The following is an 11,482-nucleotide window of genomic DNA, read 5'->3' as shown; positions in this document are numbered from 1 at the left end:
AAAATATTTTTGAGGATTATTTGCTTAAAATATTTGATTCCGATTGCCAAGTTGCTATTGTATTCAGTGTGTCCCGTTTTTCATTATGCATACCAATATTACAAAGCACATGCATTTATTAATTTTATTGAGCTGGCAAGTTTTCATAAAATAATAAAACAAAACTTGCCATTCCCTTCATATTTTACAACAATCTGAAAAAAAATCCAAATCTGTAGATACACGAAAAAATCAACCATGAAATAGAATGAGGGGAAACAAAAAATAACCAAAATGAAAAGAAATCAATTCAATACACCCATCAAATAACATTGAATGCACATGCTAAGATTAGCAACAATGTTCAACAATGTTTTGGCATGAATGTTTTTGTAAATAAAACAATTGTTTTTTTCTTCATCTCTTCCTAAATATAATTGCTTATAAAACATTACCTGATGTTTTTTGAAGTCACTTAGTATACAGTATATATTTATATATATTCATATATAATAATAATAATAATAATAATAATAATATTAATAGAGTTTTCTGTCAGGCCTTTGGGTGGCACACGGAATGCACAAGCCTGCAGTTATTTCAAGTTAAGATAAAACCAGCTATTTGAGCTTCCTTTTTTAAAAAATAATTTCCCCCCCCATCAGTACAGTAGCCAAAGCTCAAATGTGCATTGTTTGGCATGACACCAATGTCAGTAGACTGCTTCATACCTCAAAACACGTTGGAGAGAGTCATGAAGCATTAATAGTAGTCTCCTGTTTTTCATTTTAAACAGGTTTTTTTTTGTCTCCACAATTTGAAGCAGTTTTCTGGAAAAATAAACACCCCATGCTTCATGCGTTTCATAACCAGTTGAAGGGGGGGAGCATGGTCCAGCGGTGTCGCTGACGCAACTCGTTCATGAGTCTTCTACTCCATCTGACTCCTGGCTCAGATCCTGTCTCCAGTGTTTATTTACTTAATGCCAAACGGGAAATAAAAAATAAGAGGACAAAAAAGTGCTAGAGAGTGAAATTCGGTTAAGAGCAGCACTGAGATGCAATGTCTCTGTGTGTGTGTGTGTGTGTGTGTGAGAGAGAGAGAGAAAGTGTGTCTGAGGGAGTTTTATGGCACTAGCATGTATGTCATATACGTTTTGTATGTACTGTAGTGTTGTGCAAAAGGTGTATGTGCAAATATATCAGACAATTTGTGTTTCTATGTGTTGTACATGTGTGTGTGTGTGTGTGTGTGTGTGTGTGTGCAAGCATGTGGGTGTGCATGTATGAGCAGGGTATTAAATCTGTGTGCAACTACATATGTGTGTGTATTTGTATCTCTATTTTGTAAGTGTGTGTGTGTGTGTGTGTGTGTGTGTGTGTGTGTGGTGTGTGTGAGTGTGTGTGTGGGGGTGTGCAAACTTTAGAAAATAGGAATCAAAAGAAAACCCCAAAAAAGTGTGTGCCTCAGATGGACTTGCGTCTTCTCATGAGTTGGTGGTTGTCGGTGAAACTGTGCAGGCCGGGCGACACCGAGCTGACCGGCGAGGGGAAGAAGCTGCTCTTCAGTCGGCTCGGCGAGATCTCCTCGATGTGGTACGTCACGGCGTGAAAGTACTGGTGATGGAGGTGCTGCTGCTGCTGCTGCTGCTGCTGCTGGTGGTGCTGGTGGTGGTGGTGGGAGAGATGGTGAGGGTTCAGCTGTGAGCTGAAGGAGTTTTGATGTGAGAAGAGACCTCCTCCACCTCCACCTCCTCCTCCTCCTCCTCCTCCTAAACCTCCTCTCCCAACCCCCAGCCCGAGGCCGCAGGAGCTGCCAAACTCGTGCGAGTGGTAATGCATGCACGAACACACCGACTGCAAATCGCTGACCTCGCACCTGTCTCCTCCTCCACCGCCTCCTCCTCCTCCTCCTCCGAACCGGTACCTCCCTCCGTGAGGCGGGAGGAGCTGCTCGCGCCTCCTCCTCCCTCCCACGCCTTCGCCTCCCCCTCCCCGGAGGTGGTGTTGGTGATGGTGGTGGTGGTGCTGCTGGAGCATGGCCTCCTCCTGCACGTGCACCACCATGCTGCTGCGGTTGCCCGCCAGGGAGGCGCGCTCCTCGGCGTCGCGCCGCTCGTCCTCGCTGTTCATGGTGAGGAAGCGCAGCACCACCAGGTTGAGGAAGGCGCCGATGACCGTCAGGCCCACCAGGATGTACATGAAGCTGAAGGCCACGTAGAGCGGCTTGCGCTGCAGCGCCCGGTTCTTCTGCAGCGCCACGAAGTCGCCGAAGCCGATGGTGGTGAGCGTGATGAAGCAGTAGTAGTACGACTGGAAGAAGCTCCAGTCCTCGTAGTGCGAGAAGGCGGCGGCGCCCACGCACAGCGTGCCCACGCACGAGAAGAAGCCCACCGTCACCATGTTCTCCATGGAGACGTCGGTGACGCGCATGCCGCAGCACTTCTTGATGCGCTTGAGCAGGTACTTGACGAAGGTGTTCATGCGCTCGCCCAGGCTCTGGAACATGACCAGCGTCAGGGGGATGCCCAGCACGGCGTAGAACATGCAGAAGGCCTTGCCCGCGTCCGTGCCCGGGGCCGCATGACCGTAACCTAGGGAGACGGAGAGAGAGAGGCGGGCAGAGAGAGAGAGAGAGGTGGAGAGAGGTGGAGAGAAAGAGATGGGACAGGGTGGAGGAGCAGAAAGAGAGGGAGAGGTAGGGAGAAAGAGATGGAACAGAGTGAAGGAGGGTAGAGAGAGAGGTAAAGGGGAGGGGGAGAGGGAGAGATCAGAGAGAGAGAGAGATGGAAGAAAGATGGAATAGGGTGGCGGAGGAGAGAGAAGTGGAGGGTAGAGGGAGAGATGAGGAGAAAAAAGGTGAGGCAGGAGAGAGAAAGAAAGAGAGAGAATAGGTGTTGGGAAGGAGAGAGAGTTGTAGGGGAGGGATAGAAAGAGAGGAAAAGACATGACAGAGAAGTGGGAGAGCAAGACAGAAGGAGGTAGAGATGAGTATTAGAGGAGACGGAACAACAGAAATGGTGTAAGGGAGAAGAAGAAAGAGAGAAGTTAGAGAGGGAGAAAGGGTTGAAGAGGATAATAAGGAAAGAGAAGGATAGAAAGAGATGGCACGAAAAGGACAGAATAAGTAAATAAAGTTGGTAGGAAAGTAGAGAAAAGAGTGTGAGAGGGGAGGACAAGAAAAAGAGAAGGAATGAGAAAGTGAGAAAGGAATGAATACAGGACAGGAGTGATGTGTAACATGAAAGAAAATGAGCATTTGGGGCAGAGGAGAGAGCAGGAGAGAAGAGAAAAGACAGTTAGCCAACTCATAATACTCTACACTCTAATAGGGATCAGGTTTACATCCACTCCCCATACCCCACACCCCACTCCCCATACCCCACACCTCTCAGCCCTGATACCCAACTCCCCACACCCCACTCCCCATAGCCCTAACACCCCACACTGCACTCTCCACGGCTCTGATCCAGCTGCAGCCAGAGTGGGGAGTGAGAAGCAGTGAGAGTGTGATACATGCGTCGCAGTGGGAGCCAGCCAGCAGAAATCCTTTTCAATCACCTCTCCACCTTCCTCCACCCTTCCGTTTCCAAATAATCCCCTGCCTTGGCTTTGTCTCTGAATATGACCAAGCACAACACACACACACACACACACACACACACACACACATACACTGAGATCCCTGTCCCCCTGCCAAAGTGGGTACTGAGTAAGATCACAACACACAAATGAGTACTCCCATTAATCTTACTAAGGCATAAAATGTAGAGTTGTGTGTGTGTGACTGTGTGTGTGTGTGTGTGTGTGTGTGTGTGTGTGTGTGTGTGTGTGTGTGTGTGTGTGTGTGTGTGTGTGTGTGTGTTGGGGGGGTGGGAGCCTCTCAGCTTAGTTCTTTGAAATGGCAGAATGAGGATCCTATTGGTGGAGCAGGTGGTGGAAGAGCCAATAAAGCTTTTATCTTAATTAGACTCCATCTCAGCAAGCAAGACTGAGCTCCTGACTCTGTTCCAGATAACTAGGCCTCCCTAATAGTCTGGCTATCACCATACTAAACTCAATCTTTTAAGATTGAACATTAGTATGGGGAGTTTGCGCTTTATTTCTACTGCACAAGAGGCGTGCTCTCTCGGAGGAGGGGCGGGGGACTGTCGAGCTCTATTGACCGTAAACTTGGATAATCCTTCAAGCAATGAGACCAACAATCCTGTGCATTTTTTGGATAAGATAGTTTGTGATTGGAGCCAAAGGTTCTGGCAGGGAACAGAGGAGATAGATGTGCAGGTTTCCAGCCTAAGCTGTTGGGCGAAATCCAAATTCGCTGGCAGGCCTGGCAGGGTTCACCCAGCTACCTCCCTAATGCAACCAGTGCTGATACCCTCCCACCATTTATGAGGGAAATAAACAGCTGTGGTAATCCATGATAGAAGTGACATATCACACCAGTCTATGGGTAACCTATGAATGGAATATGTCATACAGGGTCCCACTGTAATATTGGATACAATGGCACGCATTTCATTTTGCACATACATATACATTAGGGACATACACAGATTTGGTGTAATAATAGACATTTTATAGACTATTCATCAGATCTATCGGCAAAAGGTTAAGATAACACCCACCAGTTGGCTTTTAAAACGATATCATGAGTTGACATGTGTATGGAAGTGTGCATCTGCGCATGTGTGTCCACACAATTCCGCATATCTTTAGAGGCATGTTTATGTGTGATGTGGTGTGTAGGAGTGCATATGTGTGTGTGTGTGTGTGTGTGTGTGTGTGTGTGTGTGTGCACGCGCGCATTTGTTTGTGCACATGTGTTTATGTGGAACTATTGATTTAACATTCCCTGGCAACCGTTCATCTCTCTAAGCATGTGCTTGCGCGTCTATTTTTAGTCTTGGCATCGATCGGCAACCGGCAGAAAATAGATTGCCTTGGTGTGTGTGCATTCATATGTGTGTGTGTGTGTGTGTGTGTGTGTGTGTATGTGTGTGTGTGCGTGTGTGTGCGTGTGTGTGTGCAATGTGTGCAATGTGTGTGTGAGTACTTCCATGCATGAATTTGGCCAGCACAGCTTCGCACATCCACCCTAGAGACAGGACCGACTTGCTATATGTACGTGTATATTATTCCGCAAGCCACCACATTAAAAAGCCAGCCCCACTGACGGGTCACAAGTTCACGTGCTACACTGCACTCTCTCTCTCAGCTCGGGGATCACGACCGACTCTATCAAGCCGCACACAGGCTCTGCTTTGCATAAAGAAAGTCAGTTATTGCATTCTCGCGGTGCGGATCGTGGAAAAAAGAGAGAGTCAGAGAGTAGAAGAACATGGCTGACCTCCTGAAGGCCAGAGGTTGCTTCACCTCTCCGTAGATGAGAAGAAATTACCGGGAATGTTTTTTTCACTGGAAGTGAAACAAGTGGCGAATGAGGGAATATGATCGATGCAACTCATTACCAAGCTAGTGGAACAGAGGGGTTTTTGCATTTTTCAGGCTAGGCTTTAACCTAATGTATGATTATTAGTCTCTGGGGTGCTTTTGCTGCTTTTGCGTGTGTGTGCATTCGTGCATGCATGTGTATGTGCGCTCATATTTGCTTGTGTGTGTGTGTGAGTGTGTGTGTGTGTGTGTGTTGTGCGTGCATGGTTGTGTGTGTGTGTGTGTGTGTGTTTGTGTGTGTGTGTGTGCGAGTTTTTATCACATCGTGATGATCACATTACAAGTGAAAATCAAATCTGCAGCAGTATGATTCCTGAATGAGATGAAAACATTGTATCTAAACCAGTGAAATCCATGAAAGGGATCGGTTTACCAGACTGTCATTCATAACATTCTTCACTAATTCATAGGAGAGCAGTTTTCCGCTATGACACAGTGGCCCGCTGGTATTAATAAAATGAAATCTAAATTATTAACCCAGACGCCCGATAGTCATTGCCAAAGGAATTTGAATGAGGGGCCCCAATCATTTTGCGAGATTGCTTTCTCTCAACCCCACATTCACCCTACTGTCAAAGACAAAAGCTCTGGTTTGATTCCAAAAACATCAATGGTTTGGAACAGAGGTCTGTTGGTCCCAATTGTGGCCATGCCTTCTGTAGCCTTTAGAAGTGCCCGGCCAAAATTTCCTCAAGATCTTGACAGTCCGTGTCGCACAGAAGACCCCGGGATATGTTTTTGTAAAGAATCCTCGACTTGAAAGGAAGTGTGTCAAGCCGCACATGAATTAACTGGTGAGGAAAATTACTTTTCTGACAAGAGGGGAGAGATCTTCAAGGACGCCATTAATCTTCACTAAAAGGACAGACTTTCAACAAAGGGACAGAATAATCTATGCATATCACATCACTATCATTTCACACACTGACAGAATTAAGTACACGTATGCTTTTACACTTTAAAAATGAACTCCGAAGCAGATTTAGCTCTAACTCCAGCTTACCTGAAAGCCTCGTCTCAACAAAATTCCAATTCCAATCCCATTCCAATTCATTCTTTTCTTTGTAAACCCACTCTCCCTCCCACCCTCACAACCTTCACACCCCACAAATATAGTCAACGCTAACACACTAGAAGGCACTGGCTTGAACAAACAGCTATTCATGTCAAGATATTGGTTGACCAAGGTCTACAAGTAGTAAGATTTGCCACTGCACCCCCCCCGCCCCCCCCCCACACACACACACACATTACCTCCATCTAGTCATGTTGAGGGTTTGAGGGGCTGTCATGACCAAATGGAATGTCACTCAACACAGTGCCAGAGTCACCCTCGGGGGTGGCCATGAAAAGAAGCCTTTCTGGAAGCGTTGCTGTCTGGAACGGAAGGGCATGTTGTGGAGTAATTCTACCCTTGTCCAGATCTGGTCATTTAACCGTGGGTCACGAAACACTTTCGGTGTCCTTTTTAAGCACAACCAAGACAAACAGCAGGGCTGGAGGAATTTGTATCCAGGAATTATGGAAATGGCTGGCAGGCTCCACAGCCTCTGAGAAGAGACCATTTACAAATTAATGTGCGTTTATTCAAGCATGTCGGCCACAATAATGGAGGTTGGAAATAGCATACAATGCCCGGCAGCCTTATCATTCAAATGTGTGTGTGTGTGTGTGTGTGTGTGTGTGTGTGAGAGAGAGAGAGAGAGAGAGAGAGAGAGAGAGCAAGATAGGATGAGCAAGAGAGTGTGTGTGTGTGTGTGTGTGTGTGTGTGTGCACAAGTCACGCACATGGATTCTGTGTCTATGTTTGTTCCTGCACACACACTCTCTCTCTCTCTCTCACACACACACACACACACACACACACACACACATGACGAGCTTAGAGAGCATAGGAGACAAGCATGTGTGGCATGTCTGTGTGAAGCCATGCATATGCCCAAGGAAATGATGATGGTAGGTAGTGCATGTGGGAGTTTTATTCATGCTGTTTACACTGAGCTCTGCAAACGCATGATAACCAGAGAAAAGAGGAAGGGAGGATAGGAGGAGGGAGGGATGGAGGGAGGGAGGGATGGATGGATGGAGAGGAAAAAGATGAACGCACAGGAGCACAGCCTCAGTGAGTGGGCTCGTGTGTGTTGATATGGTCCACTCCACGGGCGTCTAGCATGAGGCAGATTTACCACACAGATGGCATGAGACTCACTGTGTGCATTAAAGGAACAAAAAACACCCCGGAAAGTTCTTACTGAGCTCTTCAAACAGAAAAAAAAGCTTCCACGCATACAAAAGAGCTCATTTGTCGGTTAAACGGTTCTTTTTGTTCTTTGAATGTCTAAATGTGTTTTTTTTTATTATTATTCAGCTAAAAATGCCAAAGAAGCCTCTGCAGGCTTTGACTAAAATTTTATCATCAGTGCAGAAACACACATACACAAACATACACACACACACACACACACCACAGGTTTTCAAAATCGCACCCATCCAGAAGTGTTAAGACAACAGTTGAACCCACTGAACGTTGACTGTACACGAGTTTGGCATCAGTAAGGAGCAGAGCATTAGCTTGTAATGCATATAGCGTAGCGCCACTAATCAACGTTTCTCATCTCTGATTATCTCTGACTGAGCAAGTGACATTCTAACTCCCTCCTCCACACACACATACGTAATACACACTGTCGGAGAGTTTGCAGTTCATTTATGTGTAACTGCGCAAAATTTACTCTGCCTCAGGGAAATGCAACCCCCCCCCCCCCACTCCCCCTCGGCCCCTCCCACTCCTTCTTCCTCTTCGAGTCTGAGATGGTGTGATAAGCCAGCGATAAATGAAGCACCCCGCTGTAAACAGAATCTTAACTTCTGCTTGAGTGAAGAAGAGTCATTACTGACTCATCACAGGCTGGCGTTTATGGGGCAATTACTGCATTTGCAACAAATAAAAATTATCCTCTTCCCCCAATGTTTCCAGAGGCAATAAATTGCCTTTTCATGGTAAACTATGATAGACACATTAACTCGCCCCCACTGTTTGCTGACTGTGCCCTTTATGATGCGTGACGTCATGTGAGTCTGGAATTTTTTTTTTTTTTTAAACCACGACTAGAATGTGGCAAAGAATAATTCTACTCCCCAAGATATTGTTTTTTTGTTTGTTTGTTTGTTTGTTTTAAACAAAACAAGCTAAGCAAATTATCCGGTGAAGGTGCTTTAATTTTCTATATTTATTTATTAAATCAAAACATTTTTTACTTTATATTTCCACACAAACTCCATTAATGGAGGCATGGTATGTGTTGTTGTTATGGTATCTCTTCGTAAATTGGCCAAACATCAGTTAAACAGGCTCCCCAACTCTAGTCTAGTACTATAGTGATGTCATGTTTAAATGGAACACTCCAGCTGCACACCATTCAGACTTGACGCCAATGCCGCCTTTTTCTTTTCCAGTTCCAGAGTCCCACTAGTTCCTACCAGAACAGTGGAGGCCCTCTTTATCTTCACAAAACTCCTGAAGACCCAGCTCTTCAGAGAGTACCTCCTGTCCTAGTACTACCAACAACTGGACACTAAATGTAGCATTTACCACTTGACTATCACCCTCCCAGAACTAGTAGTAGGCCTAGTGTTATGACCTAGGGGTAAGGTCACAACAAAAGAGGGAGTCGAGAGGTTGGATTTTTAACTAAAATATGGATTTGTTTACCAAATCAAATAAACTAATAACAAACAAACAACAAAGACTGTGAGATGGGTCCAAGTCAGTTGTCAGTAATGCATGGATGTTGAATGTTTGCAATGTGTCTGAGTGCAGTGTTGCATGTCCAAAACCCAAAGTCAAAATGGCCCTCTCAAGGGGAGATGAAGCAGGCCTCTTATCTGCACCCCTCAGCTCGTTATGTCGCGAGCACACCTGAAAACAAAGACCAAGACAACGAGCCGAAGGCCTAACAGGCCGTCACACTAGTTATTGCTGCACTAACATATCCTTGCCGCAGTGCTTCCCTTTTTTGTAAGTCGCTTTGGATGAAAGAGTCAGCTAAGTGACTAACTGTAAATATTACCAGGACAGAAGCTACTGGAGACAGATGGAATGCAATACACATGGTTTTAATTCGTTTTTGAGGACTTCAGACTGGAACGATCGCAATTGGCAGCACTCCTTCCTATCATCACAAATGTCTTCGCATGGCTTTGAATCCAACTTTTTTAGTTTATAGTTTGTATTTCAGTGCTCATCATCACCTTCTTTTATGATGCTGCTGATTACAATGAAATAAAGCCACTTCTAATTACCAGGCCGTAAAGCCGCAGTGTGAAAAGGTTTGATTTTCAAAGGGAATTGCTCAATTCTGTCTCAGCCACTGGGTTTATAAGCATACAGAGAATGATTACCAGGAAAGAATGGGGGCTTAAGCAGTCCTTGTTGCTCAGCAATCGAATGATGTCAGTAACTACACCCCCTACACCCAAAGTCAATTTTAATTAAAACAGATATAAATAACCCTGGAGGTTTCAGCACTGTTCACTTTGTTTCATTTATTCATTTTCTATAAGTGCACGGAGGACACGAGAGCACATTTACCAAATTCCATTTTTTATTTTGAAGAGCTGTCGACACTTGTTCCGTCTCTTGTTTAGTGAGGATCGTCATTTTTTCCCCCCTTTACTTTTGTCAAAGTATAATGACTTGCACTATTCGAGACAGATCCGCGACTCCACTCCTCTCCGACGTTGAATAATTGAAACGTCTCGCTTAATGCTGAGTTGTGCCTTTGCCAAATTCCTCGGCAGCACCCCAGGCCTCCGTCTTCATCCTTTCTCACTCAGTTGGGTTGGCTAATTAATATTGATTTTCATGGCTCTCATCATTTCTGCGGAGTAATTATGCTTTAATAAATGATATTGGCATAGGTGATTAATTGGACAATGGCATTTGATTTGCGGCACTCCATGACAATGAGGAAAGACTCGGGTCGCGCCCTCTCCTCTGTTCACCTCAGCGGAAAACAGGCAACACAGCTGGCCAGTACTCCGTAGATTAATCCATAAAGTCTTATGATAATATTTATTGAACATCTATTTACTGAGTTCAACTATTTAACACACACACACACGCACGCACGCACGCACGCACGCACGCACACACACACACACACACACACACACACACACTAGTGTTCAGTTATGACCTCATACAGAGACAAGTGACTGTGAGAGAAGCCTACAGCTGCAGAGTACAGGAGGTCCCCAGTTCAACTCCCAGACGAGCCACCATTTATAATACATCCCAATTCATGGCCTACATCTACACTACATTTGACAAAAGTCAGCTTTTTTTGTTTCAGTCAATAAATAAATAAGTAAATATTAAATAACGGTTCAAATCGAGGGGCATGATACAAAAACCCTTTTGTTTTCTCCTGCCAGCTGATTTGTTTTGTCAATGAACTGAGCCATTCAGCCATTCAGCGCGAAGGAGGCACTCATTTTAAACTGACATAGAATGGAAATCATTTTTTTCTTGGTTTCCATAAACTATGAGAGGTTGTGCATAAACAAAGAGCTATCATGAACATGAGGCATGGTTGTGCCCTCCTTCATATGAAAATCTTGAACTTAGAAATAGACGCAAAAAAATGGGTGAATTAGAAAAGAGCCTGCTTGTGATGTCAGACATCGCAAAGCCATTGAAATTCAATTGGGGTTGCCAAAGAGGGCGCCATTTAGTCAAACAGACCATTTCAATACCCAGCCTAAATATATGGTTTTAATTAGTCTTGTAAAATTGCAATTGAGTTTATTTTTTTTTAAATCAAAGTTGAATACTATTTTGACATCAGAGAACACAGTGCAATACTCAATTCATCCATTCTATGTCCTCTTTAAACTGACATAAAAGATCATGGTCCTACCCATGACAATAACATAATGCATTACCAGGCAGGCACACATCTGCAGTGTCAGAGACTCTATTCTACATATTGTAAGACAGTGTAACATTTCAAAAAAAGAATTGTGACGCCATTGTTTTAAGATCAAAT

General features: G+C 44.7%; 1 protein-coding gene across 1 annotated transcript in view; it reads right to left on the bottom strand.

The window, feature by feature from the left end:
* Window positions 1-1,445: 1,445 nt before the first annotated feature.
* Window positions 1,446-11,482, bottom strand: part of kcnk9 (potassium channel, subfamily K, member 9) — a 41,129-nt gene continuing 31,092 nt past the window's right edge. The window contains exons 2-3 of the mRNA XM_062528734.1: window positions 1,900-2,572; window positions 1,446-1,857 (exon numbers count right to left, since the gene is read on the bottom strand). Of these exons, the coding sequence (XP_062384718.1) occupies window positions 1,446-1,857; window positions 1,900-2,572 (1,085 nt within the window). The remainder of the gene's footprint in view (window positions 1,858-1,899; window positions 2,573-11,482) is intronic.

This window comes from Sardina pilchardus, chromosome 24, assembly GCF_963854185.1.
Source record: "Sardina pilchardus chromosome 24, fSarPil1.1, whole genome shotgun sequence".
NCBI classification, from domain to species: domain Eukaryota; kingdom Metazoa; phylum Chordata; class Actinopteri; order Clupeiformes; family Clupeidae; genus Sardina; species Sardina pilchardus.
This window is presented reverse-complemented; position numbering and strand designations above follow the sequence as displayed.